The sequence below is a fragment of the Contarinia nasturtii genome, unplaced genomic scaffold (assembly GCF_009176525.2).
Source record: "Contarinia nasturtii isolate CC-2019 unplaced genomic scaffold, AAFC_CNas_1.1 Cnas_scaffold_2806, whole genome shotgun sequence".
Lineage (NCBI taxonomy): Eukaryota > Metazoa > Arthropoda > Insecta > Diptera > Cecidomyiidae > Contarinia > Contarinia nasturtii.
The window spans coordinates 535245-562026 of record NW_022200123.1 but is presented as its reverse complement, the minus strand read 5'-3'; the positions used below and the strand labels follow the sequence as shown (position 1 = coordinate 562026).

Genomic DNA, 26782 nt, shown 5'->3' with positions numbered 1-26782 from the left:
CCTATTTGATTACTTCGTAGTAATCGAAAATGTTATTCAATAAACCGGTCTAAGTTCAATAATGCGAAATAAAGAAAAGAAAAATACAAATAAAATTGATTCCATTTTTATTACAAATTGTCCATTTTTCATTAGTCATCATCATAATTAATTTTGTCTATATATAAACCACTTTCTTATGCTATTAATATTGTAGCTTTTTTTCGCTAATTACAAATATCTAGTGAGTCAAAATGTCGTCGAATCGCACGTACAATTCTTTGATCGTTTGTTCTGTTTAGCAGTTGGGAAATCGAATTAAACTAAATTAATTAATATGCGTGTATGAATCAAAGTAAATTACAAAAAAGGTAAGAATACGCGTTCATCTCATTTTGAAGAAGAGAGTGTTCGTCTAAATATCTCACGCTTGCCATTGTTTACATTCTTAGAATAACTATTCAAATATTTGTATAAATATTATTTTATTGCTCCGTTCATTGAACGAATTATATATTTTGTGTGTGTGTGTGTGTATGTAATCCTGAATTTCATTTTCTTTCTATCCACGCAAATAATACCATGAAAAAAATATAAATCAAATGAGATGATATTATTCAAGGATTCAATACATAGGAAAAACGTACATATTACAAATCATAATAAACATAGTTCTATATATTCAACTAAAAAAATTTAGATTAGGGTTGTCTTGCGATTTCTAATTTCTAATGCTTTGCTGTTGTTGTTGTTGTTTTTGTTTTTCTTTTTTTTTCTTTTATTTAAGTTCTCTCATGCACTTTTATAATATTCTCTATGCTTAAAATGTACTTCAATTTCGTTTATTTATACATAATCTAAAATTGTGGGTGTATAAATCAAATGTGCATTGTGTGTATTTCTTTTATTTTACATAGATGATTTCTCGTTTTTTCTACTAATTATGTGTAAATGTGTTTGTGTTGCTACGATTTATGCTACGATTTAAATGAACCAATTAGTTTGTATGTGGATGCATTTATGTTGTTCATAATAATTTAAATTGTGAAAATTAACGAAAAAGTTCATTTCATAACAAAATGTTAGCCTATACGTATTATTTTTTTTAAATATATACTACAATATATGAGGGATGTACATGTTTAATTAGTGGTTTGAAGTACGTTGATCAATTTCAATTCGCTGTCGGAATCTATCATTTAACATTTCTTTAATGTTATGTGTTAATGTGTGAGTGTTGTATGTGTACATGATTCCGCTAAATATAAATTAACTCAAATTCGACCTATTAATTTACAGATGATGTTAAAACGCAGAAATATAAATAAATTGGACGAAATATTCAATCTTATTTCGTTGAACAACAACAACAGAAAGAAAATCTTTCCTCTTGTGTGTTTTTCTTGGTTGCCCGTGATAAAATCGCATGCTTAAAAATTAAAAATACTCTTTACTTGTCCATGTGTGTGTGAGTGTGCATATGATCTCTATTTGGGGTGCTGGTTTGCCTTTGAGTCATATTATGTATTGATTAGCATTTACAAATAGTTTTGGGATATGTGTTTGCCTCACTTCATATATATATATATAATTGTCCCTTGACCATTTTCTTTTTAAATCGCATTGAATAATATTTACAAATATTTTTTTTTATCTATTTCGATCCAATTTTAGTACACATTTCGAAAATTGTTTCTCTCGTTTTTTGTTTGTCATATTTTTGCCTGTTATCATTTACACACCATTATTTATTTCCTGTGACGACGTCGTTCAAATGAATATTTACATACGACTTATCTACCTTTAAACACCTTGTCAATATTGTTGTGATTGATGTGAATATTGGCTACTTTGTTGTCTCTGTAGCTGTGCAAGCAGCGCAGGCGTTTGCATTCCCAATCCTTGCGTTTGCTGATATATGAATAGAGTTTAATAAAGTTAGTTTATAGTTTGCACTTTGACATGTTCATCAAAAATGACTTTACCTGTGGCTGCTGTTGTTGTTGAGGTTGTTGATTGAAATTTCCTCCCATCATACCTATGTATAATGCACACACATAAATTCAATAAGTTTCCCAATGTAAAAATGTCCGGAATATATTTTTTGTTACCTTGTTGCTGTTGTTGTTGTTGCTGTTGCTGTTGCTGCTGCTGTTGCTGTTGCTGCTGTTGCAAGAGCATTTGTTGTCTGAATCGTTGCTGTTGTTGCAATTGCGCTTGGGTTTGTTGTAGGCTGGTCAACGGTTTTCCGCCTGGTCCCATGCCACTCATATTCATGTTTGGATTGCCTGCATTCATATTGTTGGCAGCATTCATATTTGGATTTCGATAGGGTGGTGCGGGACCTTGAGGTGTTTGATTCATACCCATATTTGGTGGAAATTGTCCCATACTTCTAGCTCGTTGCTGAGCCATCAGTTCGGCACGTTGTGCGGCGGTCATTTGATGCAAATTATTCATATTTACATTTCCTTGAGTCGTTTGCTGTTGTTGACCTTGCGATTGGTTTAAGCTTTGTTGAAGCGTTTGTTGCATTGATGGATTTAGCATTTGATTTTGACTTTGTTGTTGATTCTGTTGCTGTAATAATTCCATGAAAAATGTGGTTGTAAATAAATCTGAATGATAATTTTGTCGATTCAATTGTACCTGTCTTTGTTGTGCCATCGCACCAGCACCGGCAAACATATTATTGCCGCCGATTTGCTGTTGATTCTGTTTCATTTGTTGTAGCGCATTTATATTGCCGGCACCCATTCCTTGGTTCATCATCATTTGATTTGGATTTTGGTTTTGTTGTCGTTGCGCCAACGTTTGATTTGGACCCATTCCCATTGTGGCGGTATTTTGTTGAGCCAATCCACCCACCGATTGATTCATCATTGAATTGGCCGATGTTGATGGCAAATTCGCCGCGTTTGCGTTGGCCATCATGTTACCACCTGAAATCGAAACAAAATACCAATGTAAAATACCATCAAAATAGTCACATTTCAATATTACATTTACCTGGCATCATAGCGGCCTGTTGTGTTTGTGACGGTTGATTTCCTTGGCCATGCATCGGTCCTTGCATATTGATTTGATTGGCTTGTTGCTGCTGTAAAACGATTCAATTTAAAAAAGACACACACATTTAAAAATGTAAATAGAATCTACCTGTCGCTGTTGAACCATTCCGCCGCCGCTCATCATTGGATTTCCAATGTTATTGATTTGATTTGATGCAGCTGCGGCTTGCATTTGCGCTGGATTAACATTTCTCATGGCTGCCGATCTCATGATCTGTTGACGCTGTTGTTGAATATTGAATGGTAAACCGCCGCTCATATTGGCCGCCTGCTGTGGATTGCTGGCAGCATTCATGAACGAAGATGGATGCCGTTGCCGTAACATCATCGACAATGCTTGTTTCGATTGATTATTTACTTGTGGTCGTTCGAACCGATTCATTCCACTTTGATTGAAGAATTGTTGCGATTGTGATGTAGTTGCCGTTTGATTTTGACTTGATGTAGCTTGTTGTTGTGGTTGCTGCTGTTGTTGCATTTGATTGAAATTCCATTGTTGTTGTTGCTGTTGTTGTGGCCCAGCTATTTGTTGACCATGTGTAGATATGCCTTGTGTTTGGTTTATATTCTGTGCTTGATTCTGCATCGGATTATTCTGCATTGGATTGTTTTGGATTGAACTATTTGGTTGATTTTGTTTGATGCTCGACTCCATTTGTTGCTGTTGCTGTTGTTGTTGCTGTTGTTGCACCAGCTGACTGAGCTGCTGTTGTCTTTGAGCCTGAGCCTGTGCCTGAGCCTGTGCCTGAGCTTGACTTAGTTGTTGCACATTTGGCTGTGATTGCGGTTGTGGATTGACTGCTTGGGGTACTTGCTGTTGTTGTTGTTGCTGCTGCTGTTGTGCCATCACACCACCTAAAAAATGAAATCATTTTTTTAAACAAAAATTCAACATTATGACCGCTGCATTGGTACACCTACCGCTATTTATCATTGATTGCATATTTCCAGAATTGAATGGCATTCCGCCGGCGTTCATGTTCTGTTGCAAATTTGCCTGGTTTATCATTGAACCATTCACATTGCCAGCAACCGTTGGATTTCGTATATTGCCCGTTTGTCCAACAACGTTCGATGTGCTGCTTTGAATTTGCTGCATCTGAATCGAAATAAATACAAATATTAATATTACGAATATGAATAAACAAACAATTAGCTATTATTTACCTGTTGTTGCTGTTGACTTGCTTGTATTTGTTGAAATTGTTGTTGATTGGCTTGCATTTGCGGATTTAATTGATTCTGGTAAATAAAAAAAATGTGTTAGGCATAATTTAAACACTTGTGTAAATAACGTCAAACATACCTGCATGTTCATTTGAATTTGGTTTAAATTTTGTGAATTCATTTGAGCATTATTGTTCATCTGGCTCATTTGATTGTTCATTTGGCCTCCCATTTGATTTACCATGGCCATTTGATTAGGCTGTTGTTGATTTTGTGGTTGATTCATGCTTTGTTGGAGCTGTTGTTGTATGGCCGGGTTGATAATTTGATTTTGATTCGGTTGTTGTGATGATTGCTGTTGTGGCTGTTGCTGCTGTTGAACTTGCTGTTGTTGCTAAAAATAAAATAAACCACATTGTTAACCAAATTTACACAAAAAATATGTCGAAAAATAACAAAAAAAAAAATATTTGACATTGAAAAAAGGTCATCGACACGTCGACAGGTACCGCGGAAGTGTGGGCACTTTTCTTGTATTCAGGTGCACCACTTGAAAAGATTTCATGTGTAATAAGGTTTAAATAGTTGTGATTGTATACCTGTTGTTGTTGTTGTTGTTGTTGTTGTTGTTGCTGCTGCTGCTGTTGCGCTTGCTGTTGTTGTTGCATCAAAAATGCGAATTGTTGCTGTGTATTTTGTTGCTGGTTGGCCATCGGATTGCCAGGATTGTTATTGTTACCAGTTGGAACACCCGGCACAACTTGGTTCATATTGCCCTTTGCCTGAATTGGAAAACCACTTTGTTGTTGATTTTGCTGAATAAACTGTTGCATTTGTTCGGTTTGCTGATTTTGCATTTGTTGTTGTGCCTATAAATGTGGCATAATAATTGTATAATGTTAAGCTCAAATTGAAAATGGAGTCAAGTATCTTCTAAGAATTATGCGAACCTGGAGTTGTGCGGCTGCTTCGGCAGCGGCCGCAGCAGCTGCGGCTTTTGATTGTTTTTTGGTTTGACGTTTTCCCTGCGGCTGTGGCATCACTTGCAGCGGTGGCGCCTGGACAATCGGAATAATTGGTGTTTGCTCAATCGATGTGGGAGTATCAATTTTCGGAATATCCTGTTAAAAAAATGTGATTTTAAAAAAATTTAGTCTAAATCGAAAAGTATTCAAATGACATACCATTGGCATTGAAGCCATTGAGGTGCTTGGCATATTGTTCATGTTCATCACAAGATTTGAATCATCGGTTGGTAAGGTTGACGGTGGTTCTTTTACCGATATTACCAATGGTTCGTAGAAGAATGTTCTTGGTTTGGCTAGATTGTGCGTATGGTATTTCAGAAGATCATAACCTCTTTCGTATTTTAATGGGCGTCGTTCCATTTTGACTGCACCAAACCAAGCCCATGACAAAGGCGCCGGATTTTTACTATTTCCTTCAATCAAATCCCATGTGTTTACTTTTTGCTTTTCCGTTGCACGCAAGCCGGGCACTCGATCAATTAAATCGATACCTGGATATTGACTTTTCTCATTTGATTCAACCGCAATTATATGACGTGGCATTCGAACGATTGGCAACAATTGACGCACACTTTGTTTTGTTCGTGACGCTTTTTCTCCAATTTCTTTACGCACTTTTCTCACTAAATTCATAAAATGCTTCTTATTTTCGTCTCGTTCGTATGGATCATGGGCCAACGATGCATGAATTATCGTTGTCAACATGTCATAGACCGTACCGTAGAGTGTTCTGTTTGGAAATGAGTGAAATGATGAGTATGAATGGAAAATGAAGGAATGGAGAGAGAGAAAAAACACTTACTTGTTCGTTTGATAGTCGATAACTCCGTTGCACATGAGTTGTGCCAAAAGAACCGACCAATCTGTTGTTATCGTTAGGTTACGGTAAATGCCATCGAACAAGGTTCCGACCAGTGACAAACGCAAATCTAATGCTTCAATCATTTCTGGTTTTGCTTCCGGATGTGCAAAATAATTGATGTCAAACATTTTCTGTGGATTTTAAATTGTATTTTCAGAAAAACCACTTTCATAAATTGAGATTTCAAATGATTTTCTACTCACGCTTCCATCTTGAGCACATCGAACAAAATGCACCAATTGCTTGTGCAGCGAAGACAATAGAATATCACGCTGATCTTCGTGCCCTTTCAAACAATTCAAGAGCAAATTAAAGAATTCTCTGTAAGCCAATTTGGCCGGTTGTGGGTAGAAATATTCATCTTCACTGTCATCACCCTGCTGCTCGTCTTTGTTCTCACTGCCAAATCAAACAAAAGGAATAAGCTTGAAATTAAAAATCGATTTTGATGAAATCGATTTACCTTTTATTATCATTTTCATCATCTTCGTCGCTATCTTCTTCGTCCTGTTCGTCATCACTGTCTTCATCGCTATCCTCTTCCTCTTCAACGTGTCGATAAACGTTGAAAAAGTTCATTTTTTCCATAAGCTGACCGGCCACTTTGATAATTCGCGCCTGTACACTACCCGGCAATTTTGAAAGCAGTGGAATCACACACCATATCCCTGGACCATGTTCGGGAGCTTTTGGCCGTTCATTTTTCAGCGGTTTCAATTCGTCGAGTTTTGGTTTCTTTGTAGGTTTTCTATATGATGGAAAAAGGTTGTTTGAAATGTTAGTCATTTTGTCTGGAAACTGATTCCATTGGAAATGCAACACATACTTTGGTTTCTTTTGTTTTGGTGTGTAGTAAATTTCAACAGCTGATCGAGCAACAGCATCCAAATATTTATTGGTTTCGGACACAGTATTACTGGATTGTTTGTGCATTAGTTGGAGATTTATGCTTAGAATTGGCATATTCCATCGGTCCAAAATTTGAAAGAATCGTTGAATCGCTGTGCTTTGATCCATCGCATGGAGTTCCGATGCCTCATTGTCTGGGAAGCATATTAATTGTAGCAACCTCTGAGGTTGCTTCGTATTTAACTCACGATCAAATATATATTCGCATAAATTATCGGCATTTTGTAAAATTCGTTCCAACACCCATTCTTGGTGTGCAATTTGTTTTAGCACATAATCGGCAAATTCGGATAAAGAAATTGGTGTTTCTTGACTGTGATTTTTGAAGAAAAAAAGGCAAAAAATATTTTAAAATTTATCTCAAAAGGCAATTGCATGTATACATACGTTGTATCTTGCATGGAAACATCTTCGTCATTGGCATTTGTACCTAATTCGCTGGTGCCAAGTATGTGACTAATATCAATTGAACCCGTTTTTGTCGCTGGTTGGATTGAAGATTGACTTGCAGACGGTGTGGTGTCTGTTAAATCAAATCAATTGTTTTCATTTAGTTTCCATTTTATGATGCCATATTGAAAATGAATACTAAATAATGACTTTACTTACTTGCACTTGAATTTCTATTACCACGTTTGTTGGATGTTGGTTGTTTTTGATTTTCCGGATTCATTGCATCTCCAACCACTAAAATGCCTTTTAAAACGGCCAAAACTGGTCCAGCCGCCAAATTCTTATGAGCCGCAGCCAAAAAATGACGATCACAACTGAATTTCATGCTTAATTGAGGTCCGGGAATTTTTATTGGGCATTCTATCACAGGCATTCCATATAATGATGGTATGGGCAATTCAACAGATTTGCACAGTCGAAACAATAAATGACATGTCAAACGAGCACCGGCCTCGGCTCCGGCCGATATTTCACGACCCTTACAATTCACCAACGCCGGCAATACGTAAAATATTAATTTTTCTAGTGTAAAACAACGACGAGCTGCAAATCAATTGACAAACAAAAATGAATTAGCAAACGTCAAATGTTTGTGTTTTTTTTTTCTTCGGTATTATATGCGAAATCAACTTACCGACTAAAATCGAAACAAATACCGCCAACGAATTATGAATGGCAACTTTTTGTATGTCTATCTTAAGTGGTATGTGTGCATAGTAACCTTCATTGCTAGAACCACACAATGCGATGAATGCACCAATCCATTCCAAACTGAGCGAATTACAATGGGCTGTGACTTCGGCGCACATTATCGAAATGTCATTCAATCGATCATTGTCCGTTTCAAGGCTTACACGAATCAATGCATTGCACACAAAACTATATCGATTTTCGAAACTTTCGTTTATTATTCGGCCCCAGCTTGGATCGATTTTTCCACCTCGCGGTGGATTTTTAAGTATTTCACTAAAGAATCCCTCTCGATAATCAAAACATTCGGCTGGAATTGGTTTACCGGGATCCGCAACCAATTGTTTTACTTTGGCATAAATGTTGAAGAATGTTTCACTTGCCGGCGGTTTTGATTTGAGTAATGAACACGATGAATACAAATCAAGTAAATAAATTAAAATACAACGTTCAGATGATGTGCATTCACTTGGATTTGTTACATGCTTAACTGTACGACATAATCCCTCGAAAATTGGCAGTACTTGTTCATAAGATACTGAAATAGAATTTAAAAAAATTTAAATTGCAAAATAACTATTGGAATAAACAAAAACAAATACGTACATAAAAGGCATCGATGGTATCGTCGTAGCACACCCACCACATACAAGCTCAACGATGTCGTATACGTTTTCAGAAAGCTCGAATTCATTTGCATGAGCTGAGATTCAACTTGAGGCAGTTTTTTCATGATCGATATACACAAATCGATTAAACCATAGATATTGTTACAGGCTTCCATTAAATCAAATAAATATGCAACATGCTCTTGTACTGGCAAATAATTATACGATGCACTCGCAAAACTGCTTAGCATTTCGAGAATTGTTGCCGAACATTGCCATGTTACCATATGTTGATCGAAATATGTCATCGATTGAAAACGTGTCATTGTTGCTTCAAGATTGCATTCGGTTCTTGGTTGCTTCTTCACTTTACCGCCCTCATTTATATCCATGCTGAATTTCTTCGAGTACAATTTGCTAATCTCTGTAAAATTGTAAGGGTGTGTGCGTGTGAGAGAGAGAAAACACATTAATTGCAACCGCATTAATAACAAATTAAATCAATAAATATAATTTCAACCCACCTTTGGCCATCTTTTTAACGGCATGCTTCTTTTCATCTCGTTCTTTTCCCACGCCGAACAGTAAAATATACCGTTGATTGCAGTCATGTTGTGATATTGTATCGCCTTGATACAATGGAAAATGTGTGGTGTACAGATAATGTCTCGAAATTTTCGGTTGTTCGTCGTCATCTTCATCGGCAATATCTGATTTGGTACTGAAGGTCACAAAACATATAAATGAATTCATTAATTAATTCATGAATTAGTTAGTACAACAAACAATCGTAACGTAAGAGGCAGACATAAACTTACTCGTTACTTGTGCTTGATTCTATTTTTGGGCTATCCGTATTATCCATTAAGTCTTGTTGATCGTTTTTTATATTCTGTAAAATCTTATCTAAGTCATCATCGACATTGCTATCGTCTAGTTCTTCGATTTTCGGCTTGAATTCCATGGGCGGTAGAATATCGTCGCCGACACGTGAAGCGGGTGTTGTGGGTGGCAATGTTGCAATTGTTGGGGGTGGTACAGCCATTGCGTTTGAATTAACCGTTGGTGTATTTGCCATATCATTCGAATGTACGGGCAGTGTTAATAATTCACCGCGTGATATGAGCGTACACATGTAGGCGTCATGTGAAAATACATCGTGTCGAATTAATTCACAAAATAAATGTACCAAATTTGTAAATTGAATTCTACTTTGATCGGTGCAATCCTCTTCGATAACCGGTGCATCATGATCTAAAAATGCCATTAAATTGCGTTGAAAAATCGGTAGCCCATTGTAAAAGCCAACGGAATCATTTGAATCAGCATCATCGGCTGGGCTAAGCGAATCGACGGCCGTTATATCGGATTGTCGTTTTTCCAATAGCCATGCAACGATCATTGCACGATGTTCACCAAAGCGTTGATGCGAAACGGCCCATTCACATAACACCTTTACAATCGGTTCATCGATTCGAGACATGTATGTGATGCGAGTTTCCTTAATTTTGCCATTTACAAAAGTCTCCTACAATAGAAAAAAATACAAAAAAATATTGAATAAATAAATACAAAATTGTATTGTATTATTCATTCGACAATAATTTATGTACGAAATAATTTAAATTCAATGAATTTGAATTTTATTTTTTCATACCTGTTTCATCACTTTGTCAGCGGATTGAAAGAGTTTTGTGTAGAGTGACATTAAATTATTATTATTTCCATCGAGCCGATCGAAACAATGTGCATCCAATATGCTTAGTGTGCTTAGAATGACCTCATTAATTTGTCCATCGATTGTTCGGCGCAACCATTTATCGGCTACCCAACGTTTTTCGGAATGTTTTGAGCGTTCAACGATTTGTTGTTCGACTTCACGTAAACGTTTTCGTATTAAATCATTGTGACGTCGATTGTTCGATGGCATTGGTAACTGTGATGGTAAAACTGGCATATATTCCAAAGGGCCGCCGGCCAATGGTGTTATTGAGTCACGTTCTTTCCCCGATAGTCCACACCAGACCAATGCACCGGGACATCTTAGTGTTATCGCCTGAATCATTGCGCTCAATTCCATAATAACAGGTCGATGATGTTCACATAATAAAAAGTCACGCAACATTGTCTCCATAAATTGAATGGATGGTCTTTGTCGATGCTTTATCATGCCAAGTGATTGGCTTTTTGTTGAAATGGTTTGAGTAACGGGCTGTGTAGCATTTATTCCGATTGGCATGATCGATGTGGTATTTGATGAAACTGAGGGCGGTGATGCGGTTGGAGGTGAAACTTGTGGTGGTGTTTGAGATGAGCTTAGTGGTTTCGATGCAGGCGATGTCGATGAATATGGGCGAGCACCGATACTTTTCCGATCTTGATTTGTATTTGGTCGTGTTGGTAAATAATTTGAGCCGAGTAGACTTTTCGTTGATAGTACATCTTCGGGGCTATCAATGGAGGCAGTGCTAGGTGATGGTGGTGCCGATAGTGGTGGTGGTGTTGTGGGATCCATTTTGAATTTCTTATATCGTGTGCTTGCCGAACGTGTTGAAAGTGGTGCTCGAATTTCGGGTTCTTGTTTTATTTTCAGTCCTGGCTCAAGCCGATTTGTTATGTTTGTATCACAACAGGAGGTTGAAGACGATTGTGGTGGCGGTAATTTTTTCACATTAACAGCAATTGCATCCTCTTCGGTAACGTAGTGCAGCATAAAACCAATCTTTTTACAAACTAAATAGGCTAGACGTCGTGACAATCGCTCTGATTCTACAATGTATGGTAAACATTGTAAAATGAATGGTAAAAATAGTTTTAAGAATCCATCATCGCTGCTCTTATTTCGCATGCGATCAAGAAGTTCAAGAGCCCATTGCAAGAATTCATGACGATCCAAAAGGCTCTCTTCGCACATTGCCCGACATAAACGCGTACAATATTTCCAGTGTCGAAGTGTTGTGGGCAAATCATCAATGACAGGATTTGAATTGCCCGGCGTTGTTGGTACGGCCGGTGTGATGAACGTGTGATTACTTGAACTACTGCTACTACTGCTGGTGCTACTATTGCTACTGCTCGCACTCGTCGCACTTACACTCGGCGTTTCACGGCCACTTGATGAAAAATTGGAAAAACCTGTTGTACTTGTCGTTGGTGATTCAACACTTGTGTGTTGTTGTGATTGAAATGGTTGATTGGCATTTGATTTTCCGCTCAATGTTGTTTTCGAAGACGATTGATTGGAGCGATTTACGATCGAAGCGGTATTTGTCGTTGAACAACTGCCTGTACTCATCGATGGACTTGTTGATGTTTGATTTGTGCCATTTTTTCCATCGGCCTCTTCCGAATTTGTCGATTGATTGGCGATTTCCGCTGATTTTTCGTTGAGTCGTTGCTTGGCTCGATTTTTGGCACGTTTCGCAAGTAAATCAGCAATTATTTGACTAATTGAAGGCAATCCATGTCGTTTTTTCATTGCTAATCGTTTACGCACCAATTTCGATACACTACGATCTTTAGCATCAACATTGTTGACATCATCAGCACCCGCCTTAGCAGCCACTCCAGAAATATCAGATGGGTTAGTTGCCAGATCTGGATTCGGATTACCATCGCTTGTACCCGGTTGCTGTGATTGTTGCACAAGTGTGGATTCACGTTTGATTCGTGATGCCGCTTTCATTCTCGCCACTCGCAATGTGTGCTTTGCCCGTTTTGCTGGCGGTGGACCAAGCATTGATGCTTTTCGCTTCGTTAATTTCAATTCGCGAAATCGAATGTCTTTCATTAAGGATCTATTCAGCACTTTTTCACGTAAACTCTTCGCTTTTGCTGTGGGTTTGCCGTCGGCCGCTAGTGATTTATCTTTATTAATCATCGCACTTTTGTCTTTTGTACACTTAATTGGCGTTAATTGTTTATCAATTGAGCATCGATTGCATTTTACATTGTTTAATGTTCCGCATGTGATTGCCGCTTGTTGTGTATTTATCACTTTTGGATTTTTCTCTAATGTATAATGTTCAACGAGTTTTTGTGACAAATCTTTCATGACTCGTATCACGGTTGCGGTCCATTCGATGCTTGGATCAGGCATTTGGCGTTTTTTGATTTTTTGTTCAGTCACTGTGGTTGTGTATGCGGCACTTAATTTTAAAAACCACATCGCCTTTTTCATGCTCACTTGATGATCACATAAATAGGTGAATATCTCCTCTTTTTTATTGAATGATGGTGCCTTTTTAGCGAGATTTTGCAATGGTTTGGTGCCGGCTAAATCACGAAACCACGTATCAAGCAATCCCTTGCTACGGCCTGTTACCGCAGGCCAAAAATTATCCTTTACATTGATCGGTTGTTTCTTTCGGCCATTATCCGGTAACGTATTCAATTCATTACGTTTAGCTAGAGTATCGTTGATGAAAAGAAGAAGAAGAAGAAGAAGAAACAAAACAAAAACGAATAAGAGAAACGACATTGAAAAAAATGTCACAAAAAAAACTTACAATTGACCGAAATGCAGAACATATTGAGTCGCTGCAACGAGATGTTACTGTTGCGCGCTGTTCCGAATTCTTCGGTAATTTGTTGTAGAGCTTGAAATCCATTTTTCACGTTGCTCGGATTCAGTTCATCCTCACGTTGTTTTGGCTCTTGTGGATAAACGTCCGGCACACCAAATCGAGGCCGTTTTAATGGCCTCGGCTCTGGTGCAATGTGATTGTATAACATTTTCGGTGTGTTTATACTTTATCCAGACATTCATGAAAACTTTGTGGTTCTCCCCTTCTGTTCACTTGGTTGTTGTTTTTTTTTTTTCGTTTGTTTTCGACTCGATTTTATATTTGTTTCGAGTTTCGATTTGCATTCGCTACAGGAAAAAAAAAATTAACACGCAACTTTATAAATTATGCACATTTCTTCGGTTCGATTATTATTCAATTTATACAAAAATGCATCATATAGAGAACAGACATTTAAATTTTTTTTTCTATTGGTAAACTCGCGGTGGCGACGAACAAGCGCAAACGGAATGAAATCGAGCACAAAATAAAATTAAAAAATATACATACTATATAAAACTAAAGAAGAGACAAGAAGAAAACTTTCAATCAATGCTTTTGCTATAGTGTTATTGTTGTTGCTTTTATACGGTCACTGTTAGCCTATTTGTATGGCTTGTTGCAGCAACATTCTCATATATTCTCATATACAACACGTACACAAACTAACCCGAAAATATATAGCTTGCTATGCGTCGTTCTCTCTTTCTAAATTTGTATATCCATGTGAGTTGATTATGCCTCTGTTTCGTTTTACTTCATCATCACCATTCTTCTTCTTTTTCGTTATTTTTTTATTTTGCACACAAACATTTGATTTTCGTATTAGTTTACACAAACACACAAACAGTGATATATATATATAATATATATACAACTATATTGCCGTCGGTTGGAGTCTCTCAATTTGCGAAGAAAAATAAAATTTGTTTAGCTTTTCATAAGAAACACCGATGATTCGCCATACACACTTTCGATATGGGCTCCGAATTCCACTGCAAAATAGAAAAAAATGCACTTTGATTATAATCAAACTATAATTCACCGTCACACAAATTGGAGCATCTATATCTGATTCACATTCAAATGCATGCAAAAATGCTTATTGATTGAACACGATAATAAATAATTTTCAAGTTCAACTTGATCATCTGAGAAATGGCTGCGATTTTTTTGTCATTGTCGTTGTTGTTATTTTATTAAATTTATTTCGTTGAGGGGATTTATTTGTTTATGTGTCATAAAGCTATACACTGAATTGTGAATAAGCTTTTCTGTATTTTCAAGCATATAATTTCACGTTTTAAGTTGGCTATATACAACCATAAATCAACCATCTGTGCGACGCATACGATAGTTGTAATCAAAAGACGGAGAATATGAGGAGAAAGAAAGAGCAGAAAAATAAATAGGTAAAAAAACGAATGTAGTTTTACATTGAAACGTATGTAATATTGTCACTACTTTTGTTGCACCAGCGTTTTGACTTAGAGAGAAAGAGAAGGAGAGAAAAAACTTCATTGGCGATTCTTTCAATTTCTTTTGCTTGGAACATTTTATATGGAACCTTTTTATTTGATTTTGCTTTTGACGTATTTTTTTTTTTACTTTCATGTCACGAAGATCATATCAACAGCATACAAAAAAATAATAACTTTCGATACACACACGCACAATAGCACATACGGTGCCAATCAAAAAATAATAACTCTCCGTCACTGTTCGATCTCATACGACGTAAGAAAAAAAATGCACACACACACTCAAACTGTTTTAAAACGAAACAATTGTATGCATTATTTTGATAGCTTCCATATTTTTGTTATTGAATCAGTTTTTTTTTGCTAAATAAAACTCAAACACTATTAGGTTGAGCATTTGATTTGTGTTGCACAAACAATTTCATGGCTATTTTACACTATTCTCATCTCAGGTGCACAATCGCATGAAATGCAAATGCCATTTGCAAATGAATCGCGTACTTACGCACCACTTTCAAAATTGATCAACGCAACAACAAAACGAAATAAACTACATAGAAAATGAGTAAGACGAAAAATTGACACACGAAATTCCCATTTAAAACAGTTTTTCAGTGCTTTCAATTACATTTGTATTGCATTCCTCACATTTGCCTTTCAGATCGGCCGATTTATCAGCTTACATTTGCACCAAACGAAAATTTCTTGATTTGTACTAAAATTAATTACACTTTGAAATTGCAAAACGAATCTATATACCATGAAATCAACAAAAAATTTAACAGTTTTTCATATATACACACACTAAATGTCGACAGAATTGGAAGTTAATAATCTGTCAGCCATTTTTCGCGTTATTTCGTTTTTTCTTCTTTCATTAGTTCGATGTTTTTTTTTATGTATGTTACTGTTCTCTTGTAATTCGCTCGAATCGTGTGTCTATGTATGGTGAAGTATTTTTCATTCTGTTGTGCCGTCATTCGCATTCAATGGATTGGCTCCCGTTGTGATGCTGACTCTATATGCTGTGCATGTAGTTGTGTATATGCGTAATGAAAACACAAATGTCAAAATACCAATTTTAGTGAACGATTCAAGGCGAATTCACGCACACCAACAACCATGTCAGTCAGTTTTATACATTTGGCTCTTTTCCATTTTGCTCATCTTATTGTGTGTGTGCGTGTGTGTGAATTCATGTGTGTACGTGCGTGTGTGTTGATGCATGTTTCGATGTGCGTTAGTTTTCAAACATATCGTCTCGTCGCGGAAGAGAGAGAGAGAGCGCAATCCCATTCAAATCAAATGTCAATGTATTTTGAGTGGAGTTTGTGTGTCGTTGATTGTTGTTTTTTTCTCCTTTCTTTTCGGTTATTCGCTTCATTCTTTATATTGTTTATCTTCTTTTTTTTCTCTTCTTTCATCGATGGCATTGTGTATGCATTTCATGGCTTTCAACTCACCGTTAACCAGCTTCTTTACTTGTACACAACATTTTTGTGTCGAACAAATGTTAATATGTGATAGTGTAATTCTTTTTTGGGTTCTTTTTCTCTCTTCTCCATATCTTCTTCACATTGTTATGTTTTTTTTTGTTGAGCAGTCCAAACGAGACTTCATTTTATGATTTTCAGCATACATGACTTGGTCGGTTGACCGATACTCGTCTTCAGTGAATACGCTTCACTTGTAGGCAAGTTTTGAAATTGGCAAAAATTCAACATTTATTTTATTTTTTGTTGTCTGCCATTCACTCAGACATTACAACGACAACATACGATGAGAGAGCCATGCATATCAACGACATCCAAATTTCGTCAAGCAGCCAACTAATGTTGAACTCAATGTTGACCTCTGCTATTTCTTGATTCACATTTTTTTTTGCGCAAAACTCCAGGCCATTGTTTTTGAGGTGCGTGGGAAGCGTAACGTTGTGAGCATCTATTTTTAAGAAATCAACGTAATTAAATCAAATCATTTCGAGAAATCGTACACACATCAGCTCATTTTCAATGCGAAAACCCATTTTATAACAATCCGTTCAGATTATGAATTTCAATTTCAGAGTATGAATTGTAAGGTGATCGGTCGAACATTTCTCGCATAATTCTAGAGTGCGTTTTTCCGAAATACCAGAAATATTTTTCATTCATTATTTGTTTCAACACTAGAGAGTTCATTGAAACGACTTCTGTGTTTCAAATGCTCACACAAAAGGTGACACATTCTGTTCAATGCACCCTGTATACACACATACACACATCGAAACAAACAACGAAATAAATGACATTTCGAATTCACCACATTTCTCCACGCAGCGAAATACATTCGAATTATGGTTGTAGAAAAAAAAAACATTGTATTTGTGGAAGAGAAGAATTCATGTTTGACATTTGAAAATAACAAAAGAAACGGCGATCATTGTTTACAAACGAATTGGCTGTTAAATTGTTTAACCTCAAATGTCAGATGCATCAAATGGTGAACACAGATATCGCGCTAAAATCCACGACACTGTCATAACATTTCATTAAATTGTTTTATCGCAAAACGCTTAATTTTTTTTTAAAACGAAAATTCAAGTGTGCAAAATGTCAGAGAATATTGCCGAAGACGATTACCAACTAAGCGATGATGATGAAGAACCAATTACGGCACAAAAGGTATTTTGTAAATTTTATTTGTTCACGGATTAAAGGACTGCAAAGGGAATATTTATTTTCTGGTTTTAATTTTAGGTGTTGGAAAATGTGCAAAATACATGGTTAAATGAGAAATTTGCGCCCGAATTGTTGCCACATCAAACGGATATGCTGGATTTGATGCTTGGCCAGGTTGAACACATGGAAGGAAATATATCGGAACTTGATAAATATGATTTTCGATATGTTGCTCATCGAATCGAATTGGAGCGGATCAAATACATTGTGACGAATTATTTAAAGTGTCGAATCAGAAAGATTGAAACATTTACTCGTTCAATTTTGGAAGAGGATAACCAGCGACCGAACAACAAAAAACGTTTATCGAATGAAGAGCGTCAGTATGCCGAAGCACATATGGCATTGATTAAAAAGCATTTTCATCAAATTGCTATTCAACATATGCCAGCTAATTTGCAAGAAGAGAAAGCCGATGAAATTGTAAAACCCAATTTGATGTCGCACATATTCCTACGCGCCATTGAATCAGTGCCATCGGTCGTTGTTGGCATGAACGATGAAGAAGTTGATTTGGAAGCCGGCTCTTTGCACATTATGCCATATAAACTTGCTTCCGACCTGTTACTCGATGAAAAAATTCAATTAATTTAATATTCAATATTTTTAAGTCAGCAGTTTTAAAAATTTGTGAAAAAAAAATTCCACTAGAATCAAAAAATAAAGGTGCTGCTACCATTTGATTAATAAACAAAAAAGACTCCAGACAAATAAATGCATTTAATTGAAAAAATAAATTTTTAAATTGAAATCCTGTCTAAACGCAGCCAATTTGAATTGGTAGCCACTCAAACTGTTGCTCGAACAAACATCGGGCAACACTATATTTGCAATTCAACTCATGAGCATCAAAACGCAATAAATATGCTGCGATGATGAGTGTAAGTGAGATGGCGATGTTGAAATGTTACGGCGAAATGAAATACAACAACTAAACATTTCTTTGAAATATAATATTCGGATGAGGCGAAACAGAAATACATGAAGCGTATGCTAAGACAACGTAAGCGAAAAAGAGATGAAAACAAATTGTGCACAGCGAATAGGAAAAAAAAACAACAATTCACAAAGAAATAATAGATTATTGTCCGCCATTACGAATACGTCTGCCGCAAAACGACGACGATAAACGGAAAAATTCTGAATTGTTTCAAGTGTTGTGTGCTATAAAAATTGAACTGATTTGCCGCAAAATCGAAGCAAAGACTTTTCAAAATACAATCAATTGAAAAATTTATTGTGAACAGTTTCTGTGTAAATGTGAGTTTGACCTGCGAAACAAAAAGTGATTTTAGCGAGAGAGAGAAAAATTGATTGGTGTTGGCGATTCTGGGTTTGCGAGTGGACAGAAAAAAAAGTTTTTTCTTCTTATGATGTGTGAATGAATAAGGCACCCGCAGACAAAAGATCCCAACAAGACGAATAACGCAATCAATTCAAATGCGAATGAGACGAGAAAAAACGAAGCGAGAAGCACACATCACAAGCGACAATTCACTCAACAATCTCATCAATTAATGCAACTCAATTTTGCCATTTTTATTTGACATTGTTGTTGTTGTTGGTCGCTTTTGTTTATATGTCGATGTTTTCTTGATGCGTGTTTCTCATCGCTTCTTTTTCTTTCGCTCGAATTAATCGCAATACATGCATGGTTATCGATTGATCATCATCAATCTCTATTTTGATGCAACCAAACATAAAATTAATGCTCTTTTTTTTCTATTGTTACAGTTCAGTGTTTCAGTTACACACAAGCCGAACAAAATTAAAATTCACGAAAAGATAAAAAGAAACATCTCAAAAACCAAACGGGAAAAAGTTTTTCGTTTGATTATTCTTGTGCAAAGTATAAGAAGACGAGAATCGAAAATTAAAATTGAATATCCCAATTGGGTGAGACTGTGTAACCGAGCGCCAAATAGACAATTCGGTGGTACACAAATCGTGCAAAGTGCATAGCACTCGACATAAAACAGTGTTTGTTTCAAACAGTAACAAAGTTCAGTATTTCAATCGAATTGAAATTGTTCTTTTTTAGTTTGTTTCATTTTATTTTCGGTTTGTCATTTATTTTGTGGGTGAAACAGACTTGATATTGCTGTGCAATTGTGACAGTACAGTTTGTACTGAACAAATACAACAACAACAACAAGTTTTAAAAAGACACATCAAAAAGTGTATGTGTGTGTGTAAGTGACGCTCTGACAAATCACAAGTGCAAATTTCAAGCGCACAACAACCAAGACATACACGTCGAACTATACACGTCCACTCAAGAGCAACAACAACAAACAAAAATACGAAAACAGAAAAGAAAAACATCTGAAGAAACATTACAGTTGTACAAATTATTTCTTTAAAAAAAAGCGATAAAAAAAGACTTTACACTTCTTTGAATTAAATAAAGTACACCGCGGTATAAAAAAGTTTTAGCCAATGTCTACTGGTATATCGGATCAGGTAGGATTTTTTTGTTAGCATTCAGTGCCAATCCTATTTCATTCTCTTGCTACGCAATTAGATGCTTGTTATCACATTTTCAAATGTGTATCGTTGTAAATATTTCGACGAATGTCGTCGTTTTTTTGGCAAACAAATAACATTCGATTGTGTTTATTCTTGCCACTGCGACTTACAAAACAATCCATTCATAACATCAGTGCTCTGGCAACAGTTGATTTGCTCATTTTGTGTTTCTTTCAACATTCGTTCATTGTATTTCCTTAAATTAATCTGATGCATTGATATTTTCATTTTAAATTTTTATCGTTCGTTAGACGGCATCTGCTCTTTAGAAAAATGCAATGAAAAATACAACAAATAGTGTGATTGTGTATCATCCAATTAGCCATATTAATATTCATTTCTTTTTCTCTTTTTTAGCGAATGAAAGGACAAGGTAACCAAGGTGAGTGTACATTTCATTTTCAATAGAAATTAGCTGATATTATTTCGTGAGAATGAATAATAAATTGAAAATTGTATGAAATGATAGAAAATTTCTATTCGAAATTAAGTTGAAAAGAGACGCTTCGGTCACGTTTTGCGAGAGACAAAAGCGAACAAAAAAGGTAGTGCAATACAATATCTCAGAATGCAATCTTATACATATGAAAAGAAAAAAAAAACACATCCATTCGTTTTAATCTATCAATGTGCATGAAGTGCATCTGCATTACAGAGAAATAAATAACGTAGCGTCGTCGGTTGATAGGTGTGCGTGTGTTGGTCTCTCTCAATTTGCCTGATATGCCATTACAAATGGAATTTTGCAGTCAATGTACTCTGATCAGTACTAACATTCAAAGTACACAGCATCTATCAAGTGAACGAATAGTATTCACAATAACGGCAACAACGACACATAACTAACATCGAGACAACATCGACGAAGGATTTTTTTTTCGTTGTTTGTGAATTGAACGCGTTCTTACAGGCAAAAGCATGAACTCAAGCGATGTGTTCGTGAGTGTATGTGATGCGAACAAGCCCTACGCTGCGCATAGATAAGCAAGGTATTTCGCTTCAGCAATGTGACGTCACGATCACTAGGTACGATCGCTAAGTTGAACAAGCAGCAAACCGTACCAACAAATTACTCATCGACCGCACACCGCATAGATTCCCAGCAAATAACGTGAACGGGTCAACAATCTATTTTTTGTACTCTCTCGATCTTCTCTCGCTTTGTTCGTGCGTCTTCTCATTTTTTCCGGATCTTTTTTCGCAACGTTTCTTTTTCTCTATATGTAATCATTTTAATTTTCCTCCATTCATCGGTTTGCACGTTGAATTCCAATTACTCGATCAGAAGCTGGTAACATGTATTCGTCGTTTGCTTTACATCATACAAATAATCTCTTTTATTGTGTATTGCATTTCACTAGAAAAATATTAGAGAACTAACTGTAAAACGAACGAACTTTTGAAATCTTCTCATTTTGAAGGCAGACTGCAAAACACATGTATGATGGAATTTTTTAAAATTAACTTTTTTTCTTGCTCATCTAAAATGTGTCTACAAAATGTATGAATTTTGTGTGTCACCAACCAGACGGCTTCGATATTAAAATGAAACGGTAGCCTCGTTTATAAACAAAAAACAGAAAAATATTTTCTGGAAATTTTCCATTTAAGACCGAAAATGATTCATTTGTTTATAGTCATGAATGGAATATTTTTTTTTGTCGGCATGATAATTTCAATAAATTTTATCGATCGTTTCATATGTTGCGAAATAGGCTAAACAAAATATATTTAGAATTTTACCACGAATCTAATTTATTGCTTGTTATTTTCTTATGATGTTTATCTTTATGAACTAAATATAAAACAAATCTTTCATACACATTTTTTTTTTTGGTATGGTTCATTTTTCTTGAATTGCGATAAAAAAACGATTGTACATTTATTCCGCGTATAGGAATGTTTGGTCCATCATTCGGTCAGCAATCATCATACAATTATTTTCCAAACAATGGGGAAAATTATAGTAAAAATGCATGGGATTCGCAACAAGTAAACGGTGGATCGCGTCGTGGTCATGATGATTACAATCGTGGATATGATAAGCAACGTTCATACGGAAATGATGGCATTAAAGTGAGTGTGCGATGTGATTTGTTTGCCGTTTATTTTCGATGATGGGTTTTACGAATGTGAATTTTTTTTGGAATTCTAGTCAATTGAGCATGGAGTACAAGGAATGGGATTGGACGGTGGAAATCAGCGTGATTCATACTCAGCAAAGACAAACAGCCAATCGAACACAGCATCGTCGGCACAACCGAAGAAAACAACATGGGCGAGCATCGCATCACAACCGGTTAAGTCTTCGCAAACACGCATTTCATCGACTTTGAAGAAGAAACCGGGAATGCCGTCACACATTAAAGTTCCACCACCACCAATGATTCCAGGCAAAATTAACTTGGATGTTGGTAAGATAAAACAAAACATGTCCGACTGTTTTTACATTTGAATATACGATTTTATGTGAACACTATTTTGTGTGGGTTTTGATGTAGGATTAGAATCAGAAAAGAATGGTGCATTAGTTCCACCGCCAGTTCCATCACCACCACCGGTCAATGATGAGCCATCACCATTTCAACAATTTCCAACCAAAAACCATAATGCAAATAATAATTCATCAAACAACAACTCAGAGCAATTTCCAGCTCCATCCAATCGAAACGAGTATCGCGACGATCGTAGTGGTCCCATGAATCGTGACAGAGATGGCCCACCAATGAACCGTGACCGCGATCAACGCGATCGAGATGGTGGTTGGCATCGACGTGACAATGGATATTATCCACAAAATCGTTATCAACCACGCTCAAATTATGGGCCTCCAAATCATGACAGACAGATGAACTATCAGGTACGTACAACATTTGAATTTTGAATTGTGACAATTGAATGATCATTTGTTATCGTTTTCAGGAAAATCGAAACTATCAACCACGGCCACATTATCGCTCATCACCACCACATAATCAGTACTATGGTCCGAGTCGCAATGAGAATGCACAAGAACCACCCCATCCAGCATCAAAGGCTGAATCAGAGGCCCAAAAGCCACCGAAATCTGACGAATGTCCACCAGCGGCTATTGAAAAAGTCTTGGACAAAAATAACTACAATCCACCTGAATTGGATACTGAGATCTTGGATAAAGCAAGGTAAACAAACCTTTTTTTTTTGCTTTTTCAATTGAATATTTGAATTTGTTTCAATTTTAATACTAATATTCAATGTATTCGCCAATATTTTTGGTGTACAGATTTTTCGTTATAAAATCATACTCTGAAGATGATATTCATCGCAGTATCAAGTATGAAATTTGGTGTTCAACCGAACATGGTAACAAACGTTTGGATCAAGCCTTCCGTGATGCAGAAAATGACGATGGTGTGATCTATTTGCTATTTTCGGTAAATGGTTCGGGTCATTTTTGTGGAGTGGCACAAATGACCAGTGCCGTTGATTATAATTCGGTGTCATCCGTTTGGCATCAAGACAAATGGAAGGGAAAATTTTCATTGAAATGGATCTATGTAAAAGACGTACCGAATTCACAATTGCGTCACATTCGCTTGGAAAACAATGAAAATAAATCGGTCACCAATTCGCGTGATACACAAGAAGTACCGAATCCCAAAGGGCAACAAGTTATGCAAATCATTCATACGTTCGTGCACACAACTTCGATCTTTGATGACATTGAGTTCTATGAACAGCGTCAAGTCGAAGAAGACACTAAACGTGTTGACATACCGCCGCCATCGCTGCATGACAATGATGAACGTGGCCCACCAAAGCGTGTATTCCATCGCAATGATGGAAATTATCGTGATGGTGGTGGTGAGCGTGGAGGATACGATGGAGGTTATCGTCCCAATAACCGAAACCATGGTATATTTAACAACATTCTTTGTTTTTTTTTTGGTTTGAATTGAAAATGAAATACAATTATTTGGTTTGAAATCAGGTAACTATTCACGTGATCAGGGCAACAATCGTGGATATCATAATTCGTATGATAATCGACGTGGTGGAGATGAATTTTCACGCAACTATGATCGACCACCACAAAACCGTGACTACAATCGTGGACGTGACGGTGGTCAAGGTGGTGGATTTATGAGCCGTGACCGCGGCGATAGAGATAATAATCGATTTGATTATCGTGTAAGTACTTAACAAATCTATTTTCCATGAAATTAACACAATTCGACCAAATCATGTGGTATTAAAAAATTTTTGTTCCAAATTTAAGGATCGCATGGATCGAAATGATGATCATCATTCAGGAGGTTTTAAGCGTAATTATTCGAATAATTTTGGAAATCGTGGTTCAAATGGGCCAAACTCAAACTATCGCAATGATCGCCATGATCGTAATGAGCGCATTGAACGCAGTGACCGCATGATTGAACGTCGTGAACATGATTCATCAGATCATGATGAACGTAACTGAGCCAATTAAATCATCAAACTGAGTGCAAGAACTGATTTATGAAGAAGAAATTAAATAGAAAAAGGAATTCAAACCGAAAAAAATGATCAATTACAATTGTATTCATATATTTTATTTTATCGTCGATACGATTTTGTGTGAATGAACATTGAATTCAACAGCAAAAATCGATCTAAAAAATTAAAGAAACAGTGAGCAAAAAAATGCAAATGAACAGTAAATCGTAATCAAAGTGAATTAAAAATAAAGTACTCACCTTCAATCATTTAACGTAAAGTAATCAAAAGCGTGAAAAAAAACAAAAAAAAAAATAAATAAAAATTTAACAAATAAATGTATCGATTTAAAAAAAAATGGACCTTTTAATACAAAGTAAAATCATTAAAATAACCTTATTCCAATAAGTTCCAACCAAGAATATTCACACAGACTTTAAATTTCTCGAAAAAGAGAGTCTAGAAACAAAATCCACCTCAAAAAAAGACAAAAAAACACAAAAAAATGATACAATAAAACAATTTAAAAAAAATACAAGTTTCCGCTAAAAAAATATCATTGCAGTTGAACTATTAAAAAAAACGATCAAACTTGAAACAAACTGTTGAACAATTCAATCATCGCATGTAGAAGCCAATAAAAGAAAGAAAAAAAATCCAACAAAATAGGCAAAACGAACATTTATAATATTTGAATGAAAAAAATTCAAAATAATGTGTGCGTGAAAATATAATTGCGTTTATTTGTGCGTGTAATTTGAGTTTTGAAACCAATATTAAATGGTGTGTACACGTAACGTGCTCTAATATTGCAACCCGTTTTTTTTTTAAAAGAATAGATGTGCTTTATTTTTTCAATTTCTTCGACACATGCGAAAAAATCTACGAAATTCACCAGCATCGTCCCTTGTCTTGGCTCAAAATAGAGAAAAAAGATAAAAATATTAACTAATAAAACTCATTATCACATACATCTATCTATCTATCTATCCAACATTTTTTTTAAACACAATACAGCAACATCAATACTAGCCAGCGAATCATTTAACTCGCAATCTGTAGATGCCGAAGCAGCTCAATTATTTAAAAAAGAAACCACCACCACTAGTTTCAAATGTACACACTTTATTTCAAAACAATTTAAGACATGATTCAACAACAAAAGATTTGTTATGAGATCAATTGTCACCTTCCTTTTCGATTCAAGAATTCTAATATATGTAGAACGTTCAATAAAATACTAAATGAAAACATTAAACAAACAACATGAAATTACACATGCAACTTATGGAATGAACATGAAAATACAACAACAAATTTAGATAAATATTAATTATATTACTACTACTCGTAAGAATTTATAAATTTAAAAACAATTTTAAAGAAAAATTATATACAAATCTTCGAATGGAGAAAATGCAACAACAAATAGATTCAATCAAGAAACAAATGATAAATAAAATATATTGCAAACAACATATTGATGGTTTTACTTTTACAAAATATATATAAATATTTATCTTTGTTCTTATTTGCAAAAGGTTTGTAAACAGTTTTGTTAAGGACACAAGGAACAACAACAACAGCATCTATGCGTAAACAATGTAGGTAACAAAATATATAATATAATATACGCACAATTTATTAACGATTGGCTGTAAATAGGCTTTTTTCGCGAACAAAGAATTTTTCCATCGATGACTCATTTTTTTACAATACTATCTCACATATTGAAAAAAAAATCCATTCTTTTCAAAAATAAATTCTATTGAATTTGCATATGACAGGTAAAATACAGATTTATTTATTCCGGATAAGATGAGATATTTCTGGTCAATTAAAATAATCTTATCAAGCTGAACAAAGTAGATATTTAGATAAGAATGAAGAAAATAAAATGGGCGGAAGAGCAAAATATTTGCATGACTGCAAAAAAGCACTTTTAAGGCTTATCAAACACCATTCCTTAAAACAAATAACAAATGAACTCATCGAGGTGAGATATTTCAGGCAGATTTGCTCTTGAGAAGACCTAAAAACGTGCCATTTTTTAGAAATAGCGGAAAATATCGAGCTAAAAAAGTATTATTTCTGAGATTGAGTACATTTCAAATTTCCTCGAAAGATTCTGACAAAAAAGCGTGTGTTTCATGTTCAATCTAATTGTTGAGGGTTTCATTTATCATCGCTTATTTTATTTTGCACCGTTGGGGTTACTTGTTTTACAAAAATAGTCATAAGCAATTGAAACCAGCAAGATAAGCG

At 35.6% G+C, this 26782-nt stretch overlaps 3 protein-coding genes across 10 annotated transcripts; 2 read left to right on the top strand and 1 right to left on the bottom strand.

Moving 5' to 3' along the window:
• Positions 1–90: 90 nt before the first annotated feature.
• LOC116349141 (mediator of RNA polymerase II transcription subunit 12) lies at positions 91–15700 on the bottom strand. Of its 8 annotated transcripts, none has more exons than XM_031780424.1 (26): positions 15442–15699; positions 13843–14327; positions 13276–13640; positions 10425–13174; positions 9586–10295; positions 9292–9488; positions 8766–9191; positions 8104–8697; positions 7626–8012; positions 7404–7539; positions 6934–7329; positions 6571–6855; positions 6311–6509; positions 6048–6238; positions 5402–5975; positions 5168–5338; positions 4817–5086; positions 4357–4611; positions 4218–4292; positions 3972–4149; positions 3139–3905; positions 2989–3079; positions 2629–2921; positions 2091–2559; positions 1965–2017; positions 91–1890 (listed from the first exon to the last, which is right to left on the bottom strand). In XM_031780424.1, the coding sequence occupies exons 3-26, from the start codon at positions 13499–13501 to the stop codon at positions 1795–1797; spliced, it is 9789 nt and encodes a 3262-aa protein (XP_031636284.1). In that variant the 5' UTR covers positions 13502–13640; positions 13843–14327; positions 15442–15699; the 3' UTR covers positions 91–1794. The 8 variants fall into 8 exon arrangements, with proteins under 8 accessions (XP_031636284.1, XP_031636285.1, XP_031636290.1 ...); XM_031780425.1 differs by having other exon boundaries at positions 14003–14327; XM_031780430.1 differs by having other exon boundaries at positions 2989–3076; positions 13276–14327; positions 15442–15700.
• A 1502-nt stretch (positions 15701–17202) lies between these two features.
• Positions 17203–18195, top strand: LOC116349150 (DNA replication complex GINS protein SLD5). Its single transcript, XM_031780443.1, has 2 exons — positions 17203–17476; positions 17552–18195. Exons 1-2 carry the CDS (start codon positions 17405–17407, stop codon positions 18125–18127), a joined length of 648 nt encoding a protein of 215 aa, XP_031636303.1. The 5' UTR covers positions 17203–17404; the 3' UTR covers positions 18128–18195.
• A 417-nt stretch (positions 18196–18612) lies between these two features.
• LOC116349144 (YTH domain-containing family protein) lies at positions 18613–24660 on the top strand. The gene is made up of 10 exons (XM_031780437.1): positions 18613–18793; positions 19268–19996; positions 20420–20444; positions 21960–22138; positions 22218–22476; positions 22564–22922; positions 22985–23223; positions 23325–23956; positions 24033–24232; positions 24321–24660. The coding sequence occupies exons 2-10, from the start codon at positions 19973–19975 to the stop codon at positions 24519–24521; spliced, it is 2118 nt and encodes a 705-aa protein (XP_031636297.1). The 5' UTR covers positions 18613–18793; positions 19268–19972; the 3' UTR covers positions 24522–24660.
• The last annotated feature ends 2122 nt before the right edge of the window (positions 24661–26782 follow it).

What these genes read in the sequence shown, in the direction of transcription:
- LOC116349150 (XM_031780443.1), top strand. Translation starts at nt 17,405, where the DNA reads ATGTCAGAGAATATTGCCGAAGACGATTACCAACTAAGCGATGATGAT. An exon ending in AACCAATTACGGCACAAAAG is followed by an intron (nt 17,477 to 17,551) that starts GTATTTTGTAAA and finishes TTTTAATTTTAG; the next exon opens with GTGTTGGAAAATGTGCAAAA.
- LOC116349144 (XM_031780437.1), top strand. Translation starts at nt 19,973, where the DNA reads ATGTCTACTGGTATATCGGATCAG. An exon ending in ACGGAAATGATGGCATTAAA is followed by an intron (nt 22,139 to 22,217) that starts GTGAGTGTGCGA and finishes TTGGAATTCTAG; the next exon opens with TCAATTGAGCATGGAGTACA. An exon ending in ATAATCGATTTGATTATCGT is followed by an intron (nt 24,233 to 24,320) that starts GTAAGTACTTAA and finishes TCCAAATTTAAG; the next exon opens with GATCGCATGGATCGAAATGA.
- LOC116349141 (XM_031780424.1), bottom strand. Translation starts at nt 13,501, where the DNA reads ATGTTATACAATCACATTGCACCAGAGCCGAGGCCATTAAAACGGCCT. An exon ending in AAATTCAAATGAACATGCAG is followed by an intron (nt 4,293 to 4,356) that starts GTATGTTTGACG and finishes TTTATTTACCAG; the next exon opens with AATCAATTAAATCCGCAAAT. An exon ending in AACAACAACAGCAGCCACAG is followed by an intron (nt 1,891 to 1,964) that starts GTAAAGTCATTT and finishes TTCATATATCAG; the next exon opens with CAAACGCAAGGATTGGGAAT.